This window comes from Xiphias gladius, chromosome 5, assembly GCF_016859285.1.
Source record: "Xiphias gladius isolate SHS-SW01 ecotype Sanya breed wild chromosome 5, ASM1685928v1, whole genome shotgun sequence".
Classification (NCBI taxonomy): Eukaryota; Metazoa; Chordata; class Actinopteri; order Istiophoriformes; family Xiphiidae; genus Xiphias; species Xiphias gladius.
In genome coordinates this window covers 11,057,317-11,083,787 of record NC_053404.1, presented here as the reverse complement: position 1 = coordinate 11,083,787, position 26,471 = coordinate 11,057,317, and the positions used below count along the sequence as shown (strand labels likewise).

At 38.7% G+C, this 26,471-nt stretch overlaps 1 protein-coding gene across 1 annotated transcript in view; it reads left to right on the top strand.

The window, feature by feature from the left end:
- Positions 1-26,471, top strand: part of LOC120789957 (myosin VIIA and Rab interacting protein) — a 103,367-nt gene that overhangs the window by 69,895 nt on the left and 7,001 nt on the right. The window contains exons 3-12 of the mRNA XM_040127177.1: positions 953-1,089; positions 13,138-13,224; positions 14,186-14,283; positions 14,566-14,646; positions 15,386-15,547; positions 17,913-18,081; positions 18,799-19,325; positions 20,417-20,566; positions 20,850-21,617; positions 21,933-21,995. Of these exons, the coding sequence (XP_039983111.1) occupies positions 953-1,089; positions 13,138-13,224; positions 14,186-14,283; positions 14,566-14,646; positions 15,386-15,547; positions 17,913-18,081; positions 18,799-19,325; positions 20,417-20,566; positions 20,850-21,617; positions 21,933-21,995 (2,242 nt within the window). The remainder of the gene's footprint in view (positions 1-952; positions 1,090-13,137; positions 13,225-14,185; positions 14,284-14,565; positions 14,647-15,385; positions 15,548-17,912; positions 18,082-18,798; positions 19,326-20,416; positions 20,567-20,849; positions 21,618-21,932; positions 21,996-26,471) is intronic.

The following is a 26,471-nucleotide window of genomic DNA, read 5'->3' as shown; positions in this document are numbered from 1 at the left end:
TTCTGAAGTTCAGGGGTGCCAGTAACTTCCACCAGGACTGTATTTTCAGCTGTAGAATAATACATCTTTGGCACAAGAATGAGTATTTACAACAGCAGGATGACATATGTGGAATTAACTCAATAATACATGGAAATTGGTAATAAATAGTGTGTAAATAAATTCAGTGAGTGTTTGTGTGTTTGCTTCTGCTCACTAATGTGTATGATAGTGGCATGAAAGAGCAAAAGGATTGACTACAAGATTAAACACAAAGTTGGCAGAGTTTCTTGCAATCCGACACAACACTAGTGCAAAGGGAGCTTTTCATAACCCTCTCCATTATGAATTTCTGCTTATGTAATCAACTGTTATATGATGAGTTCTGACTGGTTGGCATTTGAGCACCAACTGGCCTGTACACCAAGACATAAGGAAAAACCTGGAAAATGATCTGACCTCACATTAGATAACTCAAGCATTCGCTGTAGTCAAACTCACAGTACATGGCTTGGATTCTGCATAACAGTAATGCACATAAATATTTTTCATATCTTTAATACAACCTCCACATAGAGGGAGAGGCATCACTGAGTCTCCTCAAAAAGCCAATTATTTGCTTCACATCAAAGAGCGGGGCTTTAAGCATGACAGTCTGACAGCAAACACAAGCCCATATTAAAAATATACTATAACACACCATTACAATCCTGCCTGACTTGATGTCATTCACGAGGGTGCTTCATTCTTTCTTAAAATGATTGAAAAAGTCTATAAGGTGTGGTTATCTACACTTCAATAATTAAAAGACACTCAACTTAAGCAGATTTTAATGGAAGTCTTGGCTTGAACTCTAAGTTGTAATTTTGGTGTAATTGTAATAAATTCTAATTCCATCTGTTCTTTTTGACTTAATGTCATTTTTTTCTTTCATTCTTCTCTCCTCCCTTCCTTCTTTGTGTTTCATCTGCAGGATTTTGAGAACACGGTCCCTTGAATGGTATTATAACAATGTGAAGAGTCGTTTCAAGAGGTTTGGCAGTGCCAAAGTTTTGAAAACTCTTTACAGAAAGCACATTATCGAAAGAGGAGCGCTATCTGATCTCCCAGGTAACTTTACCCTCTTGCTTTTTATTAAACAACCACCTATGGCCTCCGTGTAGTTGCCATTCTTTTGCTTTTTATTTCTATCTTTTAATCATTCTCTTCTGCATCATCTTTGATTGCAGAGCAGCCTTCTATCTCTGTGCCATGTTGTGTCATGTTGTGATTAAAGCAATTTCACCGAATAGGTGGCCTCTAAAGTGCAAGGTTGTGGTCGAACATAACCACAGAGTAAGCACTGACAAGCCTGTTTGATAGCTCATTAGTTTGCTTTGTTAAATGATCAATTACTTTGTTTCACACATCATGTTCTCTTGTTGACTGATTCACTTCATTACTTTCTGACTGGCCTGTGACCAATGATTTTCCTCAGACAAATATACACACACATTTCATGGGTTAAGGTCATGGTGGGCGATTGCTACATGGAACTTTGTATTTTCACGTTTCCTTAAAGTTATTTTTATTCAATTTTATCACAACAGTGTTTATTTGATTTGAGGCAACCATTTTATTCCATTCCTGCAGTTTAATTTTGAAAATACTCTATGTTGCTGTTTCACCTATGGATTTGATGTGCGTTGGTGCTTGTGTGTGAGTTTGTCAGTGGTGATGATGACAGACTATGGGGGAGCTGCCCTGCGGACTCATCCTGCCATTTAATCCCTGCGGTTGCTCAGGCATCTTTGCGTCCTCAGTGAATTGTTCCTGTGCAGGACAGAAGCAGTGCTGCTTTCATCCAGCCTCTCTTCCGCTTCTAGATAACATTGTTTTGACCCGGCTGCAACATGATCAGTCTGCCATTGTGGCTGACTAAAAGGCATTATTTCAAACCCTAGTACATGAGATTAAATGGATGAAGAGAGCACAGAGGGGATAAATTAGGTCAGACTTGAGGCAGAACTGGATGAGATCCAGATGAGGGTACGTTGAGGACACCATGACCATATCTGACTGAAGTTTATTTTGTCTGTAACATATGAAGTAATTTGGTAGGCCTGATTGATATGGAAAAAAGTAAGTAACATCATACTCATAAGAAATCATGTCTTCTACTATGCAGGTAGAGGAATCCAGCTAAGATATAGTTATTATGTCTATATCAGACATAAATTTTGCAAAATTTATGTCTGTTATTACTGCCGCATTATTACATTTTCCTTTCTACAGACAACATGTCTAGCCATTGTAAAAGCCAACATGGCAATCCTAATAGGCTAAAAAATAGATAGATGTAGCTTAGTGCGAATCTAAAAACATGTTGGTTATAACATGGTAAGTCAGTTAACATCAGATCTTTATTGTCCCACAAGAGGAAAGTATTCTGCAGCAAGTTGAAGACATTAAAAGTGCTTGTACTGCCCAGACAATACAGAAAACAATATAATTTTTGTGCGATAAAAGCCAGGAAAAACTGTAAAAATAAGGATAGAGATATGATAAAGTGTCTTCAATGCTTTAGTTGTTTTTATAGGTGTACTGTATGAATCAAGAAGAGTCTGCAATGTAAGAAAGCCAAAACTAAATGACTAATATACAGTAAAGGGTGACAGGCATTTTTGACATTTTACATTTCATGTTCTTTATTTTCATGATAGAATTCCCAGGATAATCATGATTTTTGTTGTGACTGTAGCTTCTACTGTGGTGTAGAAGTGGGCAAATTATTCTCCTTCTAAACTTCCAGTTTGCAGATTTCCTTTCCACTTTCTTCCCCCCTCATCGTCTGTCCCACTCCCCCGTCCCAGCCCCCTGCCCACTCCAATTGCACTTGCTCTCTACTGTCCTCTATTTCCTCCTCTCCTCTCCTCCCTTACATCATCCAGGGAGGAAGAGAAAGGATTATGTGACTTAGCTGCTGGTCTCCCAGCTCACATGAGCCCAACAGATTAGAACGGCTCCAATTCTCAAATACTCACATCACTGCTCCCACTAACTGGCTAGCTGACTTGCCATATGATTATGGATACACTGTGATGTGTGTGCATGTGCAAGCCCAGTATGTTGTATGTGTTTATCTGGATATTAAAGCTTCCAAAAGATATTGTTGAGTTTTTTGTTCAGGAAAACCTCAGATTTATTGGCTGGCAAAGATGTTTTACAGAGTTATGGTATCATTTTTTCCATTGTGTGCATTCTTGTGTGTTGACATGAAAATATCTTTTTTTTCATCCTTCAGTCATCCTTTTCATGTTATATATCAGATTTAATTAAAAGGGACTGTGAAATTATCAAAAAGAAGCCAAGTGTACAACTGTCAAAAATATGATTGGGTTTTAATTTATTTGAAAGAAAATGCCTTTTTTAAACCTCTTTTGCAACAAATAATGGGACATGTCAAGTGTCTTGACATGTCTATACCAGCAACAGATTACCACGATGTATATCAAGACGTCTGTGCTTTCAGTTGAACAGATTATAATGAGATTTTAGTTCAGCAAGTAAATCAGCACTAGATTGGAAAAAAATTTAATTAGATAAAAATGTTACTCATTAACAAACTGATTTTACACCATCTCGCTTGATCCAAGAAAAACAGCTTTTATTATGTAGGCCAGAAACTCTGAGTGTTAGTTTGGGTCTCCTCTCTTCATGCCTATAAAAAAGCATCTACAGAAATGTAAAATATTCTCATAAACCGATTTAAATCTATGTGAAATACAGGCAGCCTTTATACATGTGCTAGTAAAGAATGTTTCATTTATTTTATTTATCATCAAGGAGCCAATGCTTGTGAAATCAACTCCAGAGGAGTGTGAAATGACAGCTCACATGACAGGCGGTGAGAGAAATGTGACTGTTTTACATCTATCTTTTACATCCCCAGAGAAAATGTGTGACCTTCAAACCAACAGGAAGAGAACATGGAGCAGGCGATTTTCACTTCCATGTTCATCATCTCCGGTGGATGGGAGTAATGCTTCTGTGTAACCGGCAACAAATACCATACTATCCTCTGTGTGTATGTGCACAGGAGACCACGTACTGTAAAAATGAACAGATAACATATCAGAGAAGATACAAAGGAGACTTAAAGGAAATCCTCCATCTATGTTTCTTTATACTTCAACAGCTAAATTTCCCTTTTTTCAGAACTGATCCAAGTGTGTTCAATTGGTATTTAATCCTTTGATGGCAATATAGCTTGAAATGAAACAAATAAATGTGCAGCAGTTGTATTTACTCATACATTAGTTTCTCCTAAACAGTGTAGCATTAAACACTCTTAGCCTTTGGTGCACAAGAGGCTATGTGTCAACAAACTTATTATTAGATGTGACAGAAAAAAGTGGAGCCACTGTGTACTGTCTTGGTAAAAGGTTAGAGAGGAACAATCAGTTCTTTCAAGTAAAATAAGCATATGGACCATGTCACTTTTTAAAATGAAATTAAACTAATTGATAGAATGGCAATTACCATTAGTTTGAGTTTTTAAATAGGTTTGCTTGGGGCTAGGCAATAAGCTTAAGTGCAGTAAAAAAGAAAAACATAAGGTTATTATCTCAAAATACATGACGTTCAAAGGAATAGTTTGGCATTTTGGAAAATACACTTGTCTGCTTTCATGTAGAAAGTAAAGTGAGAAGATTGATATCACCCTCATGCCTGTATGGTAAATATGAAGTTTCACCCAGCAGTCCCTTAGCTTAGTTTAGCACAAAGACTTGAAACAGCTGAAGTGGCTCTATGTGTAGTCGCTAGTCAACACATTACATCTTGTTTGTTTAATCCGTTCAAAAACCAAAGTGTAAAAAGGAAAGTAGTTTTGTTTTTACACTTTCGTTTTTGTATGGATTAAAAGAAATGTATTGATTAGTGAGCTTTAGAGGTGCTAGTAGGCAGATCTTGTTAACTTAGGACAGAGTCAGGCTAGCTGTTTCCTCCTGTTCCTGGTCTTCATGCTAAGCTAAGATAACCAGCAGCTGGCTGTACCTTCATTTTTACTCAATCAATCTTCTCATCTAACTCTCAGAAATAAAGCAAATAAATGTATTTCCAAACATCTCAAACCATTCCTTTTTAAAAACTGACGTTTCTTTGAGGACCTGTGTTAATGAGTAAAAACAGCAGATAATGCTGGCACACCTCTCCTTTTTCGTGTTTCTTATCTCTTGCACTATATACATATACTTTGCTGTGGTTGTGCATCTCTCTAAAAATGCATTATGTTTATTTCCCCCATGATAAATGGGTATAAGCACAATGCCTGATACTTGCAATTTTTTACAATGGCTCAATTCACTGTCTACCTCTCTAGTCTGGGTTATTGTATAGCATCATAAGATTTGCCATGGAATGCAATGTGATGAGTCTGTTATGAAGTATCAAAAGCATGAATGATCAATTTTTTAAAAACTTAAATCTTATTCATTTCAAACAGGGGATTACTGTTGTCCCACTTTTTCCTGTCCTTTGTGTTTGCTGTCAAATCCCTCCAGATGTCTGTGGGAGGCTTCCTTCCTATCTAGTAAGATGATGGTGACTCAAGAAATGTTCAAACATATTGTGATCTCAAAAATGCTATTCTCTGGTGAGAAAATTGAGAGAGGACAAACAGTGCAGCACAGAAGTGAAGTGTTTTGAAGCTTTCTGTGGCTGATGCTGCCTTTTCAGTATGATGACAAAGGAAGCCTTCATGTCCTTGTGTGTGTGTCTGCACTAGATGTCTGACATTAATAACACTAGACAAAGACTCAACCACACCATCAGACAATGCCACGAAGCACTGCATAACCTGACAAGACAGGTTTCAAAAAGAAAACATTATTTGTCTTTGACTTTAATGTACAATTACTTTAGATTTCTATTATTAACAAACAACAAAAAAAGATATCTTTTTTTAAGAATGCTTATTTTTTTCACTGTTTGTGCTTCATGCTTGCTTGTGTTTTTGTTGTGTGCAGATTTCTTTTGTGTATATGCTTGTGTTTCTGTGTCTGGATGACCACACATGCTAGGCCAGAGGTGCAGTAAATTAAAGGATATTATGAAAAGTCAGTACGCAAATTACTAGAGATAAACACATGTACTGCAACAGGTTCTGTGTCCATTCCCAAAGTTGGGAGATTATATTTATACCTCAGACTTTTCAAGTAAATTTGGCTAAAAATTTGTGGTCAGATTGTTGTTAGTTTATTGATCAGTTGATTGGATCTTGATGATGATCAGAATAAGGGCAAATTCTAAAGATACAGAGTAAGCAGACATAAATGTTTCTGAAATCCTTGTTTGCTCTTTGGCCTAACTTATATTTTGTGTCACTATGCTGGACAAGCAGCTGCAAATGTTACCATTTCATATGGACCAGCCATGGTCAGATAATGAATCTCCAATTCATTTACATTTTTCTAGCTGTGGGAGCTTTTTTTTTTTTACAGCTGTTGGGTGCAGCGAAGCCAAAGTGAATGCAAATGCTTTCATGAAAACTAGTACCATTATGGTCTCATAACTGTGGTTAACAGTTATAAGTACCATAGAAAATAGAATAGGAACACCAAGAAAATAGAATAAGAGGTGAGGAGAATTGCACATGTCAAGCAGAATGAGCATTGTGCAATATGCTGGTGTTGATCCATTTCTGCGGTGCGGAAGCAGTAGCACATTGTAATAACAAAACACAAAGACATCTTGTCTAACTTGGTCTTTCAACAGATTCATACTCATTTAAGGCTTTTCTATAGCATATTGAAAGAAAAACCTGCTTGTACTATGGCTCAAGTATTTCAGACACTCATGGGTTTATTATCACTTTTGGGTTCATTTATGTTGTCTGTGTTCTTTGAGCTGAAAGCTTGGTGACTCAGAGTACAGTGCTCTGTCTGGAAGTATTGGAGGGCAAAATGTTAAACAGAAGCCCAGAGCCAATGCTGTCAAAAAGCAAACAACCACAGAGCTCGGACCATATTGTTGTCAAGAATACAATTCACTCCATTTTGTGTGATACAGACACCGATGTACACATGTGCCCATGTTAATCGACATATGTGTGTAGAATTAAGAGGATGTATGGAAAACTCTGACCTCTACTAGCTGTTCCTGACTTTGTTTTTACAGTTTAGAGTCACAGTCTGATCTGATTTTTAGGGGCATTTTGGGCATACACAGTTTCTTGAGGTAATTCATACTAAATGCATTAGAAATGGGAAATAGTCGTTAATGTTACAATAAATAATGTAACATTCACCATACATCCTGCACATATGTCTTCCTGAAAACAAAAAAGAATGGTGCCAATTCACCCACTCCAACACTGGTCTTTTAATTGTTGAACTTTTTGCTAAATTGTTGTGTTTTTTTATGCAGTGGTTTGTACGGGGTTTGCATTTTCTTCCACTATTGACTGCATGGTGAACATTTTCTACCACTGTAGCCTTTTTCTTGGTCATCATCTGCAGCATTTTTCTTACCCTTGTTCATGCACTAGAAAGATTAGCCCAAGCAAAGGCTACTTTTAAGTCAGGTATGGTGGCTTACAGGTGACGATAGTTGCATTATGAAATTGTAACAATTAAATACTAAAAACTATTGCTAATTATTGGAGACATTTTGCTCCTTCATTTCACATTCCGTCTCCAGTGTTTGAACTTTAAAGGCCTTGTTTGCTGTGGGACCGATTAATTTCTTCACACACACACACACACACACACACACACACACACACACACACACACACACACACACACACACACACACACACACACACACACACACAAACACATGCTTGTCAATACTGCAAGCACCACCTGGATGGTCAGTAGTATGGATAAAATTATTTATGATTTTAAAGCATTGCTGTTTTGTCTTATAGTTTATTTTTATGACATATTTAAATTACATTGGTATTATCTCCACAAAGGGTGAGTTAAACTTTTATCTCCAGAACTAAAGAGACGAATGCGAGTGCAAGTTTGTTTACTTTCCACTATCTCCCAGCCTGTCGTAATGTAAACAGACATCCTGTCGGTTTAGCCGATGTTCTGAGGACGTTGTTTATAAGCGTGTGTGTGCTGCCAGATGCTTCATTGTAATTGAAAGGAAACCGTCTGGACTCTCCTTCCTCCTCCTCCTGCTGCTCCTGGCACTTCAGGAGCGTTAGCTCTAAGTGGAGCTTTACTGGCTCATTTATTTATACACTCCCCCTCTCTTTCTTTTGTTTTTGACATTCTATTTATTACACTCAACTTAATGCCCACATTGAACATACATTTTGCAAAGTTTAACATTTTTTTGGACAAAACTGATTTTCTGATTTTTTTTTTGCATCAAATGATCCCATCAAACCATATTGCTCAGCTATGGGTACATCTAATGAGTGGAGCTTTTGAGTGGAGGGAGATGTTAGAGCTTTGAAAGGATAATGAGGTGCAATGTTGCAAATGCAAGATGTTGAGTACATTTTGTTTTTCAACTAACCTGTAATATTATACTTAACATTTACCTTCTGGTTTTTTAACTGATAGTCAAACAAGTGTAAAATATATCTTAAACCCAGACATGTATATGTTAACAAATTATAATCAAATGGACTCTGTCTGGAACTATATATATAGTATATCTCTCTTAATTGAACATAATATATTAATAAATAATCTAAAGAGTCTGTAGCCATGCTAACAACTCTGTTAAACTGTGCTTAGGCACAGCTTTGTTGTGAGCTAAATGCTAATATCAGCATGCAACAATGCTCACAATGACAATGTTAACATGCTAAAGTTTAGCAGGTATAACATTTTGTCTATCATGTTCAACAACTTAGTTTACAGTGTTAGCATGCTAAAATTTGCCACTTAGAACTAAAACAAACCTACATTCACTGTTGTTAGGAGATGGGATGCTAAAAGCAGTGTCTGGTAGCAGATAGTTTGTAAGTCCAAACATCCACCCCAACGTCCTCCTTTGAATGCACACGGCAAAAGACCACTGAGTGAAAACAGTGACCTTTAGAGTGAATCAATTAGCCTTTGGCTCCAACAAGTGGGCCAAGTAGCTGAAGGATAGTCAGACATCAAACGAGGCTCTAGGCACGTGGCACGCTCTAGGGCATTGAAGTGTTGAAGGCTCACCTCCAGGATGCAGAGCAATGTATTGTCTGTCAGGAGGAGAAGGTCAGTGAGTTCTCTATCAGGCCGGAGACGGAGACTGAAGAGAACAAGTCTCTTTCAAAACATGTAGAGTAACTTACCACCGAGCTCCAGAAGGATCAGTCCTGGAGACTGGAGCTGAGTTAGCTGTTGCAGCAACAAAAATACACCCATCAGCAGCAACTCGAAACAGAGAAACAGCCTCACGCTGAAAGGGTAAGAGAGTATCAGGGGCTGATCCAGAGGCTGAGGAGTGAGCCTCTCAGTCCTAACAGTAACCCTAACCTAAACCTAATTCTAACCATTACCCTAAAACCAAGTCTTAAACCTCCTATGAAGTTGTGAGGACCAACCAAAATGTACTCACAATGATGGTTTCAAACCAGAAGTTGTCCATAACAACCATACAACAACCACAACCATAAAAAGGCATGTATACACACACACACACACACACACACACACACACACACACACACACACACACACACACACACACACACACACACACAAACACATACACACACACACACACACACACACACACACAAACTCATACACAAAACAACACACACTTGCACATTCACTCAGACACCCTTGTAGATGCAAGATACCACTGTTGTCTCTGTGGTTACCATGGCGTGTCAATATCCTCCTTCACTCCCCTGAGTGGTGCAGTAGCAAGTGGTGAGGAACAAAGATAAGACGAAGGTCATGGCAAGAAAATACAGAAGTTGGACGTGAAGAGGGATGTACTGGAATGAGACAACACACACTCTGACCTTCCATCACCTCTGCAATAAAAAGGCAGCAGTAGCATTCGGGGCCGGCTAATGACAAATGCATCATTCTGTTGTGTCTCACTTGTTATTGCATTGTAGCTGTCTTGTCATACATGACTAATGGTTGAACAGCAGGCATGGATGAAAAGAGCGACAAACAAAATAATGATTTGGTGTCAGTTTTTGGCATTCACTGACATCTTAAAAATGCTGTAAAGCCTAGCAAAGTGCAGCCTTTCCACACATTTACTCAGGAGTAATGTATGAAATATTACATCTAACCAGTGATAGAAGTATTGAGTTCATTTACGTAAAGCTGCTATAATCAATTTTTTTATATGAACCTAGGCTCAAATTACTGTTTAATTTGAAGAGCCTCGCTCACAGTGACAAGCTCACAGAGAACTGTTTACCTGTCTCTGTAGCTCAACAGAGCTTTTCAGTATCTTTCAGCTTATTGTTTTGGTTTTACAGCCCGCAATTTTAACGTTTCGGTTAAGTCTAACTGCTCTCATCAGCCTTGCCTTGAGATACAGCAGGCACCTGTTTTTTGCAAACAAGCTACCAATTAACCACAGCTATCAGATAAATGTGAATGAGGAAAAGTAAAATACTTCCCTCTTAAATCTAGTTGGGTAAAAGTAAAAAAAAGAAAAAAAAAAAAAAAACCTTCAACCACTGCATCAGAAAAACTCTGATGAAGAAAATAATTAAATGTTCAGATAGTAGCACACACCAATAAATTTCCTTGCTTGTCCAGGATAAACATACACATAAAGGGCAGCTTTCTGCAGGTTGTATCCATATGACTGACGGGTGACAACAATGGCTTATTTTTTTGGATATCTCTAACAGGAGGCCATTTTATATTGACAGATTGTTGGTATTTAAACAGTGCTGAGCTGGTGTTTGTGTGGGATGGATTATCATGATACCCAGTCCTCAGACATTTCTTAGTCTGCATATTTGTATATCAGCTTCCCTGTGTGTGTGTGTGTGTGTGTGTGTGTGTGTGTGTGTGTGTGTGTGTGTGTGTGTGTGTGTGTGTGTGTGTGTGTGTGTGTGTGTGTGTGCGCACTTGCGTGTGTGCTGCCATACCTACCCACACGCCTGTCTAAGTTTGATTCTTGTGAAACAGCTCACTTTCTCTGACAGCAGTCCTTTTGTATCTACATTGTCCTGAGCTGCTGCAGGTAATTTCCTCATCTATTGTCCCCATCCACACTGCCAGGACTATAATTCAGCTCTAACCAAGCAAGAATAGTACAGCTCTGTTGAACGCTGCTTCATTCAGAGTGAGACAACTCTGGGAGTGAAGGACGGGTGGAGCCTGTAATGGTTTGGGGACTTGTTATACCATGCTGTGACTGGGAGGACTGGGCCTGTAAATGGAGATACACAGGGCAATATTAAATCCAATAAACACAAAAGTGTGTGGATGCACACCTTACACACCTTCAGCCTTTGCGAGGTGCTTTTACTGTTAAGGCAGCTATTGCCTGTAGTTAGATGTTTAGAAAAATATCAAACATTGTCTTTTCTTGTTGAGTTACAGCATTTCGCTACATTTCACAGTGAAGTAAAGTAAGAGTTTGTTATTGCTGGCTTACAGGCTCTGTACTTAAACGTCACCAAACTTTGACAAACAGCAGTTCATCTTTCAGTTAAGCTGAAATAGCATAACATATCTAACAGCTGGTGAGTTCCTGCAGCTGTCAATGGAAAAAGAAGAAAATGCCAGTTTCTTTGATTTTGATGTATTTGTTATTTGTTTTATTGGCCTCATATTTTCATGGGTTGGACTCAAAAACCCTTTCTGAAATAATTTGAAGTATATGGTGTTAATTTCAAAATATATGTATTTAGACTTGAGGGAGATACCAAGTCTGCATACGATAACAACATTGTGGTGTGGAGAGTGATGGCAGTGTAATGGAGGGCTGTTTCATTGGCTGTGGAACAGTTAGTTATGATAGAGATCAGTGGTTGGCTGTGGCTGCTTGAAGCCAGACTCGCATCAAACCGTTCAGCCAGAGACTGAAGCCTGTCCAGCAGGAGTAGCAACAGGATACTGTTGAGTAGATAAATGGCAGAGGTGAGGAGATGGGCCCAGAATGGAAGTCACAGAGTTTGGTTGCGCTTGTGTTTTGTCAGCAGCAGTGGGTGTAGCACTGGGTCAAGGTTTGGGTTTGAATTTGTTTTGCTCTGGTTAGAGGATGGAAATGCGCTAAAGTGATGACCAGAGGTGGATCTTAAACCAAGGTGCTCTTGTGTTTTGTCTGGATCCGTGTTTGGGAATGAGTATGGGCTGTGATAATATGGAAGTTTACCTGGAGTGTGGTCAGTCAGAGGACTTACTTCCCTTTTTCAGTAGCATTATATTCTACTTGGTGGTCTGGCAAATCCCTCTCCTGTACTGTCTGACAGATTGCCTTCTTAATAAGCTGCATGTCCAAGTACACTCGTCATTTTTACATCTGGACTGATGAGAAGGCCACAATAAAAGGAGAACTGCAGGAGAGATATCTAACAGGAATTAATGGGCCACTAGGAAATATGTGGTTTTGAAGGCAGGGATGTTGTAACCACTACACCTTCTCTGGGCTCTTACTGTCTACTCTCTCCACCCATGTTCTTAAAGTAGCCCTTTCTAAGAATTATAATCACAAATTTCCATTTTGGGTCACATGATTGTCCCTTTGCTGTAACTCTAGATTATGGGGTTTGTTTGAAAAAGATATGTCGACAAATGTAGCACCAACTCACAGGAGACTTGGTCTGATGCTTATATGCACTGAGAATATGTCTGTTTTAAGTGCCAGAATGCAATTTTTTTGAAAGGCAAAGGGGGATTATCAGATGAATTGTCATTTTCTTTCAACTGTCAATTTGTTTTTTTCTTTTTTTGTTTTCTTTTTATACACAATAGGGAAAGGCACCAAGTAGAAAAACACAAAACAATTCAATTCACAGGATGACAAAATGGAGTTGGGAATACAGTTGACAAGAGTACAGAAATGGGTTTAGTGGCGTTATGTGCAGTGTAATCTACCTTAATGGGGCAACAGCACAAAGAAAAATTTCTAGCTACATTATTACACGGTATGATATTAGCAGAACATTTGCATTTCTGTGACAGGTGTCAGTTTGAAGGCTGGTATCTGATGGCTTTATTTGTCTTTCTCTTTCAGAAAGCAGTGTTCACGAGGGAAGCACCGGCAATGACAATGATGGCAGCATCTGTGGCAGTGACTCCGCCTTCTACAAACAGAGTGAAGGTGAGACATAGGGTGATGAACAGGCAACATTTTAAGGCAATGTAGATGGGTTATTTCAGCTACAGTTATAAACAACAATATCTTTTCCACTTTACAGTTCTTTCTTGCCCATTGGATTTGCTATATTGGTTTTTTTCACCATTTGTCCCTTTTTCCGTCGTCGTAAAGGGGTTAGCTTTGTTTATTGCCCAGTTGTTGTAGCCTTAACAAATAGAGACCATTCTGTAAAGGGCTTGAGTGTGTGTGGGGGGGTCTCATCGGTGCTACACAACACTAAAATTAATTGCAAACATACAGACAGTCCTCTTTTCAACATTAAACTGCACACACATTAAAATTCACACATATAAACACAAACATGAATCCACTGGATACATAAAACCACTGACATGCCTTCTTGCACAAATGCACACACACACAAAGTTATAGCCTCCTACACAACACTTTTAGACACACCATTTACACACACACCTTCACACACAAATGAATATTCAAACAACTAAATGGCCCCAGTCTAATGATAAAGGTAATATTATTTATTTGCAAGTAATTATGAGTTGTATATGTAATGATTAAGATCGGCCATTTAGATATTGGCAGCTCTTGAGAAGCCCAAAAACAAACACTCTCTGTTTGTGGGATCTGTGCGTGGGATCAGTGTTTTTTTCAGATTGTTGTGTTTCAATGGACCATAGTAAAAAAAAAGGATTTTCTTTCTGCTAATGGTTTAAAGCTAGGACAAAATCTACTGTACATTTATATTTAAGTGTGCATCCAATTAAGTTCCATAATGTACAGCTCCTAAACAGGTGCATAGAAAAAATGAAATCACATAGAAGAGAATTTGTATTCCCTGTAAAGTCTGCACCAGTTTTATTGCTATGATCCAGTCATAGACTTTCATCAAGCATCAATCTCACTATACAGTTGCCATCTACATATGATATATGTGTGATATCAGGACACAGTATGGCAGAGACACTCACAGTCGCCTTGCGTGTTGCTGAGGAGGCTATAGAAGAGGCCATCGCTAAGGCAGAGGAGTTCAGTGACAGCTTGGTGAGAATCCCTCATTTCCTCTTCTTCCTCTCGCTCTTTCCATCTTCCCCTTCTCTTTTACTTTTTTGTGTTTTTTAAATTTCCTAGCTACTTTTTATTCCTCCCGTTCTATCCCCACATTCTCTGTCATGAACTCTTACTATTCAGTTACTCTTGCCACTTTCTTGGTGTCAGTATCGGCGGGATACTGTCATGGTTTTTGGCTAAGACGTCCGCACAGACCCTCTCCTGGTAATTCCCTTTGAACAGAATATATTTATGTGCGTGTATACGTGTGTGTAGGAGAAGCAGAATGAGGCTCGGTATCTGCGGGACCACAAAGAGGAGCTCATAGAGGAACTTGCCACAACCATTGTACAAAAAGTAGGTTAAGTAAGAGAGAGTTTTATTTTTACATGTTCACTTTTCCACTTTTAAATGAAAGCATTAAGTGTAGTTAACCTTTTTCAAATTTAAATGCACACTGGAAAATGAAGCTATGTCCCATCTCTGTCTTCACTTTTGACATCTGACTGACACATCAGTAGACCATTGTAATGTTTTAAACTAAATGTTACCTTTTAGCAGAGAGATGGCTCAGGAAAACAGAAAATTAAAGTTCTTTTTCCCTTTTGAAATTGAGATTACAGTATTATTTGAGAAAAGGGCCGAAAATCGGTATTTTAGTTTGTCAGAATCTGTATACCTGCACATTAAATTTCAAACAACTGCTTCGATTTTAATCTTATCTTCTAATTTGCATACACATGGTAAGTGGAAATGAAGTTTGCAGTTGTTTGATTGCTTTCCAGTTTTAGTTAACATTTGTTGGTTATCAAGCATTTGAAAGTGAATTTTTTTTTTTTTAACTCTACTTTAAGGTTTTTGGCAGATAATATAAAATGATAATTCAAATGAAAAATGGATCAATGACTTTAGAGTTTCATTAGAAGAAATTATTCATGGCTAAATGTAAAATGGAATCGTATTTTCATTTTCCAATTTGCATTTATTATTATAATTCATTATTTAAATAAAGCTTTCTAAATGCTTACATACCTCACAGCTCTCTCATTTTGTCTTATATCAACTTCCTCTTCTCCTTCCTGTCTTTTCTTTTCAGATCATCCAGAGGAGGAAGCGTTCTGAGATGCAGACAGAGTACGACTTTGTCTGGCCTCAGCCTCAGCCCCTGATCCAGTCCAGTGAACTGCCCTCTCCATCTCAACCTCACACTTCTTCACAAGGACCACAGGACCCCCTCAAGACCTCCTACTCCCTTTGGGTTTGTCTATACTTCCACTCAAACTCTAAAAAACAGATGACACAACAAATGCCAACCATATAAAGTGAAGTCAAAACAAAACTGCTCTTAGTGGGTGTAAACTGCTCATTCCTGGCCAGAAGGATTTGCTCTTTTGAATGTGCAGCATGTGTTTAAAGAAGGGTAGTTTGTTTTTTCCTTTGTATAAGCTTTACATTTCTCACTTAATTTCACAACACATATAGGGCTTTCTGTGTTTTGGTATGTATTTCTCTGGGTGGACCAGCCGTTGTCTCAGTGTGTTTGCCAGGTTTGAAAAACACAGGAATGTTGTGATTGGCAGAAAATGGCTTTAGGTTTTCTGTAGCACAAGCCACATATATGTGGTCGATGTGGTCCCATTTAGCATTGTATTTTGGTCTCTTTATTTGCCTGGTGTCTTCTGTGGACCTTGTAGTTGTTGAAGTGAAAGCCTGTGGTCATGAGTCTGTCTCACTTGTAATTAATCCTTGTGCAGAACTGTAATAGCTCCTGGATTAAGGTATTCTCTAAAGTCAGCACAATTTGTATTTTGATGCCGTTGCAGAGCCAGATACTGATTAAAAATGTGAAAACTTAAAATTTAGAAGATTGTTTGGACTTGGTAGAGATATGGTGTCTTTGAGTTTCGTCTGTCTTCATAAGGAGAAAAAGACCCACAGTCCACAGTGGCTAATAGAACTTTTTCCGCTGTTTTGAAGAATTTCACAGTAGATTTTCTTTTTAATTTGGCAAAAGCAAAGCATGAAAAGTATTGCAAATGTGATTTGAGCCAAGTATGACTTCATTCTGATTGATACCTTAAGAGTTGGCCAAAAGAAAAGCCAAAAAAGACAGTTTACCTAGCATTGTTTCACTAAGTGTGCCAGTTCTTACAGAAGTACACACAATATGAACTGTACTTATATTGAGCTTTTCTAGTCTTATTGACCACTCAAAGCGCTTTACAATACTGCCACATTCACCCATTCACACAGCTCTTTGTCTATACAGACAGCACTTTCTATACACACATTCCGACACCATATTACATCGGGGGCATTTGGGGTTCAGTACTTTGCCCAGGGACACTTTGACATGCAGACTGGAGGAGCCGGGCATCAAACCACCGATCTTCTGGTTAGGGCTCTACTGCTCTACCTCCTGAGTCACAGCTGCCACAGCACCAACATATAGGTTACACAGACACATAGAGACACATAGTACATACAGGAGTGTATACACACAAATCAGCAGTACACACACACCTGACAGTGGTTCACACGACTAGTCAGCAGGGATCGTGGAGATTTGTCATCGTCGCATGTGAGAGAAGCATCAAAGCTGCGCTCGCCAGGCCTCTCCATTCTGTGCTCCTGCTGTTTCTCTCAGCAATGATCAGTCCTTTGAAATACGGAGGGATCCCCTACAACTGCTTGGCCCGCCATGGGATGGGCTCTATTTATCAGCTCTCTGCAAACACACTTAATGAGACACAAAGCATGCAAATACACACTCAAATCTGTACTGCCGTATCATTTATACTTGCTGTAATTGTAATGGCGCATCCTACCAATTGTAAGGATCACTATTGTTTTTTCTATTTCCTCTTTGCCCCACTAGACAGTTCAGGCCATACCTGAACATACATTTATTTACATTAGTCCTTATATTTGGATGTTAAATCAAGATCTACTTCATGTACAGTGATTGTTCACCAATAAGATTTGAGTGTGAGTTTATGCACCCGCATGATGTTTAAATCCTCCCATATTGCCTTCTCATTCTCAGTGGAGCAGCTTTTAAATAAACTTGAATGTACGGTGGGAAACATTTCTGTTTAATCCAGCCCTCATCGAACCAGAAAACTTCATCTTACATCTAAAATATTCCCATGTCAATGCAAGGACTAGCAAAATGTCTTCAGTTTGGATAAATTAAAATTCTCATCTTTCTTTCATCATAAACACATTTATGGTTGTACATTAAGGTAATTGCACAAGCTCTCCCTCTCACACACAGGTATACATTAAGAGAGATTTGTAGAGCTTCCCGTCTGGCTAGTTATTTAGTTGTTTTCTGGCTCCACCTGTTGATGAGAATTATGACTCACAGCCAGTGCTCTCCTCAATATTATGCAATTACTATATCTATCTACTACTATATCTGTACCTGGCTACTATGCCACTGTAGTATTTATCTGTCTGGAATTTCACTAACTGATATAAAGAAGAGGGTGATGTTGAGCTTTAAATTTCCACGGCTGTCAAACATCTTCTTCAAAAGTGTCTTTGAATTTGAAGCAGAGTATTCATTCTAACACTTTGATCAAATTTGTGAGTTGCTATCTGCGTGTGTGTGTGTGCAGCGGTCACGGTCAGCGTTCTCCCTCACCAGTGACGACTCCCCAGAGAAGGGTCCAGAGGAGGAGGGCGCCGGAGCAGGTGGTGGCTTGCAGGGGTATGCTTCCCTGAAGAGGGAGGCCAAGGCCACTTCTCTACCCAGCTGGAAAAGTGTTGATCGCCTGGACAACTCCAGTAAATATTACAAAGGCTTAGCAGTTTTCGTTTGATATCTCCTGCTGCCAAAGGTGTTGCCACAACCAACGTCAATTCCTTCTTCCAAGCTTTTGGCCTAGGATACTTTTTTGGATGGATTACAGCATGTCCTCCAAATTTCTTGCTAATACGTAACAATCGACTAAGATCTGGGAGGACACCATATTCTATACCCACCTGCCATATCTTTTATGTATGAGTTATGTATCTTCTACTTGGTCATTGAAGATACATACAGTTCTTGTGTAAAAATTTGAAATCTAAGGTATTTTAACTCATACATATACTGAATAAATAAACTTTCTGGCACCATTAGAGTTGTGTAGAAACAAATGTTTTCATTGTTTCTTTCGTTTTACAGTATGTTTTGTTTATTCAGAGTTGGGATTAATACAACATTTTGATTCATGTATCCCTTTATGGTTGAGTCATATTTACTGTTTCCCTGCAGTGTATTCAATTCTCATTAGCCTTTGTTTTATATTGCACTTTTAAGTGATACTTCATCCAGCATCTACCTTTTGAAAACTGTATGTTAGACCTTTTAACACATTTTTTCCTTTTTTTATTCAGACTCTTATTCTAATGAGTCAAACTCTTGGTTCCCCAAAGGCTCTTCTCAGAAGTACAGATGGAAATACATTGTAAAAGAATCTGTTTTTTTAAACTTTCTGCTATGTTGTCATGTTCATCCAGGTGCATCTTCAGTGCTCCAAAGCTCAGACGGTAACTGGATCGCTCTGCACAGTTCTCAGTTGTCACGGCCCAGCCTGCTAACCAAGAGGAAGAGCCTGGTGTTCAGTGTATTGGAAAAGGAGTCAGGCGTTGTCTCAGCTTACGATGAGATGGGATCTGACTCTGAGGAGGAGAATGAAGGTGGCTGGGGTGCAGCATTGAGACAGTTTCGTCGCAAACTGTCAGACGAGACTTACTACACAGACTCACAGCATGACCCAGAGTGGACGTACACTAAGCACCTTCCCATTACCTCACCATCCTCTGGCCAGTACACCAACACAGAGACTCTCAACTCAGACTCAGAGGCTTCGTCAGTGCTGTCCGCATGTCCTCGCAAACCACCTAATAACTTGTTGGGGAAGAAAGGACCACTAAATACACACTTGCACCCTAATCACCAGCCCCTATACCACCAACCTCTTCACCAGAACTTCTCTCCGTATCCTCTCCATTCACAGGCTCTGGATGTGAACTTAAACCCTAAGGTGATTTTCCTTTTTACATTATAACTTTGGATTATTCTGTACTACAAAGTCTGATGTGAACATAGTCTTTTATATTTATAGATGAGATGAATTTACACAGAAAATGTGACTTGTTGTGTGTCTCATTATCTCGCAAGTTGGTCATGGAAAAAAACAGTATATCTACATAAAACTTTAAAAGTCTGTGAAAAGTAGACCATAAAATAAATAATTTCAAATTTTCATCAGTCATTCATTATTACTATAGTTATTCATTTTATAGACAGTGGCAGAAGAAGCATTTACATCCTTTGCTTAATAAAAACACCAATACAGCAATGTAAAAATACTCAATTACAAGTAAAAGTCTTGCATTCAAAATGTTACTTAGTAAAAGTACAGAACTATTATCACCAAAATGTACTTAAAGTATCAAAGTAAATATACTTGTACACCAAAATGGCCCCCGTAAGTGATACAGTATATTATTATGTATGACATTATTAGATAGTGAATACTGATGCATCATTGTGTAAGCAGCATTTATAGCTGGTTGACACAGAGCTAGTTTTAGTTACTTTGTATACAATTGGGTATTTTTGTTCAATGGGGCCCTTTGGATGGGGACACAAGATAAATCTGACCGATTGTGAGGTGATTAATATGGCTGGAAAGAAGAATAAACAAAGTTCTGCCACACAACTTTGTATACATTATGTGTATTTTTTCCAGTCTTTGCTCTTTTTGTAAAATAACGGATACCTAACAGATCATCTCTGAGCCTCTAAAAATTATTTAAATTAAACCATGACAGAAGTTTAGAAGGGAAATGTCTCTTTGTTAGAACTGCTGACAACTCAAAGACATCTGAAATGTGACAAAAAGCCCAAACTAGACACTCTTAATCTGAGAATTAACTAGAAACTATAACTGTCAGATAAATATAGTGGAGTAAAAAGCACAATATTTCCCTCTGAAATGTAGTGGAGTAGAAGCATAAAGTACTGTTGCATTAAATGGAAATACCCAAGTAAAGTACAAGGACTTCATAACTGTGCTTAAGTGCGGTACTTGAGAAAATGTACTCAGTTACTTTCCACCAATTTTCCTAGGTGATGGGAGACAGCAGTGAGGCAGAGGAGAGGAAGAGCGACCCTGTCAGAAGGTCACGGAGACGCCGGAAAAGCAAGAGAGAGCCATCAACAGAGCAAAGCAGGCCTGGAGGCCAGAGTCACGCACAGTCCATCTACCCCTCAGTACAGGTAAATTTTTGCAAATATAGCTGATTGATAATAGTATTTGACTTGAAATTCCCGTTGTGCCAGTGAAAAAATCCTATATGTGTGGTTGTAAAATATTGTTTTACCATTGGGAGGCAGCAAATCATATTTCTTTATTTGATAATGCAATTCAGGTTTCCTAATCTCTTCAGCAACTCTGTAGTCTTTAGTATTTTTTACCTTTAATATCTGTATTTTATGGTACATATTTTAAAATTATTTTGATATCTTTGTCTTTATTCTTGTGCCTCTCTCTCTATTCAAGGAGAACAGTGGTTTTCTGCTCAACACCCTGCTGAAGAGGGGTTTAATTGAGGAATTGCCAGTACCAGAAACTATGCCAATGGCCACAGCTGCAACAGATGCCTGCAAATTAGATGCCATAATACCAGAGCCGGAAGACTTGGACACAGTGGCCCCAAATTCAGCGACCCGGTGCCCCCCCCAGCCCCACTCTCTAGCTCCAGGGTCCCAGCACTCAGCCAGCAGCTCAGGGCCTGGAGACCCTCTGGAAGAGGAACTACGTTCCAGACTTGGCCAGCTGGTCAACTTTGCCAACAGCAAAGACAGCAGCTCATCTGAAGAGGAGTGCACAAAGTGGCCTGTGGACAAACAGTCAGATAAAGAAAGTGACAGACAGAGAGAGAAAACAAGCCCAAAAGACACAGAAAGAGAGAGGTATAGGCCAAGTGACAGATTAAGGGACAAAGTAAGTGAGACAGTGGAAAAAGTGAATGGACAAGAGATGAAAAGTAATGAGAGACTAATAAAGAGTCCTTCGGTGAGAGAAGAAGGAAGGGTTCGGGAGAGGAGGTTAGAGAAAGGAGTGGAAAGTTTGGAAGAGAGAGTAGATGACCAGAAACAAACAAGAGGAGACAAAATAGAGCCAAATGGACAAAGTAAGAGACAGCATAAAAGAGATGTGGAGATGGAAACCGGACAGATAGAAGGAGCAGGAAGGAGGAGTGGCTCAAGTGCAAGTTCACCTGCTATTACAACTTCTTCCCAGGAGGGGGTGCTTTCAGACAACCAGGTAAGGGGATTAAAAGAAAGTGCCATAGATTTGATTTGTATCCTCTGCTTATCCTCTGTTTTAGTCGCTGCCCTGCTAGAGCTGTACTGTCTGTCTGTCTGTATCTTGATACATTTCTTTTTCTTTCTTTCTTATTTTACCCCCTTCATCTTCTCACTTTCCTCCCTTATCCATATATTTGTGTGACAATCAATGCCGTCTTCGGTGCCTCATCCCGTGTTTTCCCTCCTTGTGCTCCTCTTCTTCTTTTTTGCTGGTCTGTGTGTTCCTGTGTGGATATGTGTGTGCGTGTGTGTGTGTGTGTGTGTGTGTCAGGAGGGACAGAATGACTTGGAGCAACAGCAGAGGCTTCAGTTGCTCTCCTCTCTCTTACAGCAGGTGAGATTTCAGCTAGAAACCAAAGGCATCCTATCATATCATGTGCAGGATGCCATGCTAGAAGACAAACAACCTTAATTAAACCCTCGCCCCACATCAATGTAAACATACAGTACACAAACATTCATGCATGTATGCATGCACAGATAGAATGTCTTACACATACTCTGACAACACATCTGTTCTCACTTAATGCATTGTAATGTATTTCCTTCTCACATAAATGCACAGGCATGCTGGTTGCATAATGGTTGTGTGCATGTGTTTGAAATGGTCTAACTGGGTTGAATATCATTTGTGCTGGTGATATATTTCGATATTTCTTTCTTCAAATAATGTAGACAGTGTTACATCTCATCAATAAAGTTACAATTCAGATGCAGTAGCATGTAGTAGCAGAAATTGCTGTTGCTGTCTAAAATGCTAGTGGAAATTTTTTTGCTGTCAGTCCCTTAAAAAAAAAAACGGCAAAGTCTGTTCTAGAGTCACAGCTTTGCATGAATCATACAAGAAGGCATCTAACATTGAAGAGCTGAAAATTTTATTTTTCAATAATAAAAACCTCAAAAGGTCAGAATGCAACCCCGCGAAAGGCCTAGTTTTGCTTTGTGTAAGAAGCAAATTTTACTCTTTTTGACTGAAAAACTGCCTCTGTTCTATTGCTATTACTATAGTTTTCTTCATCTACAAGTTTAACCCAACATCTTAACTGGTAGTTGCACTCTGTGAAATGTAAGAAATTAATAGAATCAGACAGGGTTGGTTGAGTTAAAATGGATACGATAAATTACAAATACAAATATTTCCTGAAATGCATTGAGCATGAGCATCCTAGATGGAAGTAAGTCAATCAAAAGTTCCAGCCAAGACAATTAAAATGTAGTACACAGTGACAAGAGACAGCTATATACCAAAGAAATGAAAATAACATTCTTTTAAACGTAAAAAAAAAGTCCCTAAAAAAGAAAAACGCAGAAACTCCCAAAATCAATTTCAACAACTTATGTGCAAAATTTCCAGTGCACTATCATATCACATAATAGACAAATTGCATCCTATTATTAAGTCAGTTCAACACATGGATTATGGCACAGTTCCATAATACACATTCATTCTAAGCAGGTTTTCAGAAGGTAGTGTGTTCACACTAGAAAAGTAATAAAATTATCTATAGCCTACTCAGCCAATGCACAAAGGAAATAAATAGGCTTCTGCTTTTTCTTTGTGAATTTTAATTGGTGGTGGCATTCCAAAGTTGCAGTTTGATTGATGCTTGCTGGCGCACACATTGCATTATTTCCTGTATAAAATAGTAAAGCACAGTGATTCCTTATATCCTAACATCAAAAACATATGTGGTATGAAAAAGTGTATGTAGTACATACTGAATGTTGTCTGTATGTATGTATGTATGAATTTTAGCAAAGCTATGATGTAGATATCCAAAAAATCAGAAACTACCCTCACTTAACAAATTAGATGTAAAATCTATGATCCCTAGTGTTAAAAACAGAATTGCAGTATTGATATTTTCACATAGTAAATCCACTCCATTCATTAACGTATGGGCAGGTCTAAACCCACACAAAGTCAAGCAGAGAGACACATAAAACGCACACACACACTGGGACATCCTTTTATGAGCTCACCTCCTGTTCTATTGTTAAATTTGAAGCATGTGGGTCGATGTTGGTCATTAGCCAGACTCATTAGAACTCCTATGAGTAATGCTTATCTCTTACAATATGTATGAGTAGTGTGATCTATTTCTGCTGGTTTTCACAGCTCCCTTTAAGAATTGTCAGGATGCCACAGTTTGATGTGCATAGAGGATAACTTATTATATGAACTCTTAATTTTGTATTTATGTCAAATTTACACAATTTTTAAGAATTATCTAGAATTCAGCTTGCTTTTATTAAATGTGAATTTAAAAAAAAATTTCCTCCTGCACACTGTCTAGCTCATTACTGGTATAAACATTAATAGCATTTTTATTACATTACATTAATCAGGTATATGGAAAAATATCAAAACAGTTCCATATAAATATACACATGCAAATGTACATTAACATCGGTGCCTGAAATTGAACAGTGCTGGGTTTTTTTTTCTATTTACGCTCATGTTGTGCTTCCCTCCAGCATACTTCAAACAGTACATTTAGGTGAGCATTGATTTTTTTCAAGCTTTTATTGACTGTAGAAAGACAAAGACATAACTGTAGAGATAAGTGTGGGTTGATGGTGTGCAGGCTTAACTTTTGTTTTAATACTTATTACTGTAGAAAAATATACCTGACCTTTATTAATATAACAACACTAAGAGTCTAAAGCCACGCTAATGGCTCTAAGAGATTGTACTTAGGCAAAATGGTTAAAAAGCTAAATGTTAACATCAGTATACTAACATGCTTACAATGACAATGCTAATATGCTGATGCTAAGCAGGTGTAGCTGATGTTTACCATGTTCAACATTTAGTTTAGTGTGTTGGCATGCTAAACTTTGGTAAATAGGACTAACCACAGGGTACTCTATCCAATAGCTGTTGTCATATTGAACACATTTAACCTCTGTGGGTTTGACCCCACATTCCTGGGACTGCCCTTCAGTCAGTCAGAACGGAGGAAGCCTCTTGGATGTGAGGTGAAACGTCTTCAAGATCTGCACCCAAGTCCAGCTGTCCTCGATCCAACTCTTCTTTGATCTATCTATAAGCTGCTATCTATGAGAGAAATCTTTGAACACATACAGCAAAAGATCACTGATAGTGACAACAATGACCTTTTGACTGAATCCATCAGTCTTTGGCTTCAGCAAGTGGGCCAAGCAGCTAAAGGACTATGAGACTGCAAATGAGGCCCTAGGAACCCAGGTCGAGAGCAATGTATTGCCTGTCAGGAGGAGAAGTTCAGTGTGTTCTCTAGCAGCCTGGAGACAGTTACTAAAGAGAACAAGTCTCTGTCAAAACAGGTAAAGTATCTTACCACCAAGTTCCAGTAGGAGCAGGCCTGGAGACTGGAGCTGAGTGAACAGTTGCAGCAACAAAAAGACATCCATCAGCACCAACTAAAACCTTAGAAACAGTCTAATGCTAAAAGGGTGAGAGAGGATCAGGAGCCAATGCAGGGGCTGAGGAGTGAGCCAGATGCCCTCTGTCCATAAATAGAGGGCCTGAAAGCATAACTGGAGGAACTGACCTCAACTAACCTCAAAGTTGTCACCAAGCTCAAGGCTGAGGAAGAGGTCAGTCAGGCCCTCCAGAAAGAACCTTCGCATCTGAAGGAAGAGCTGAAGGAGCAGCAGGAGGAGTCCCTCACACTTTTACAGGCCCTAGAAACTAGTACCAGAGCCTGAAGTCTCTGAGGAGAAACTCCCTGAGAAAAAAAAGAGGCGCTAAGTCTGCAAAAGATTCCTCCACTTCCTTGGTTTGAGGAATAAGAACAACGAGAGGTGGGAGAAAGAGTCCACATCCAATTAAGACTCCTACATCTCAGCATCTCAGAACCTTCCACTATTAACAGCTAGTTTGCAGCAGGGAAGCACGGTGGCCCAGCCGACCAGCTGAACTCCTCATGTTCTTCCCCGTGTCAACGAAGGGTTCCTCCTAATGCTTCAATTTCCTCCTCCACTCCGAAGGGTGAATTGGACACTCTCAATTGCTCCAAATCAATCACCTTTAAAAAAAAAAAAGCCAATAAAAAACATTTCAAAATAAAAGTTTTTCCTGTGTAGATATATATAAGTCATCAAGTGGTATTACACACAAAACTGAATGATAAATTTTTAATAGCAGCAGGATTGTTGGAGACAAAACTGTTAAATTGTGTTTGATCTATAGTTGTGACCGAAACCACTCCCTATGTTGCACTTTATATTTATCCATTTTATTTGAATGTCATAATGGTGTCAAATTTATGCACTATGTAGTGTTCTCCAATGCCTCACAATTGAGCGAAAGTCCATTGCATGGACACTATTTTCTGCCCACAATTCCCAAAGTATGTCACATTTTATAATACAGATTTAAAGACTATTACTGGGTGACTGTACATCATGGATGTATTATAAATGCTGTACATCTGTCAGTGACAACACAAAATGGCGATGATTAATTAGTGTCCAAAATCTTAATTTATGCAAAGATTACACATCAATTATTGGCAAAAGCAGTTGAAAAACAAAGCAATATGGTTGTAATTATAATAAAGATAAATACCAATACAAGCATGAATTTGTTGTATCGTGTCAGATTTCTCTTAACGGAAAGGTAATGTAGTTCTCCTACTTTCTTACACAGACACACAAACACTCACATTTGCACCACAGCACACATATGCACACTCAACCTTGCAGATGCAGGTGACTGCTGTCATCTGTGTGTCTTTTAGCAGTTCTTGTTCTTTGTTCAGTCAAACGACTGCAAAGAGATGCAAAATGACCAGAAACAAACATGAAAAAGCTACAGAGACTC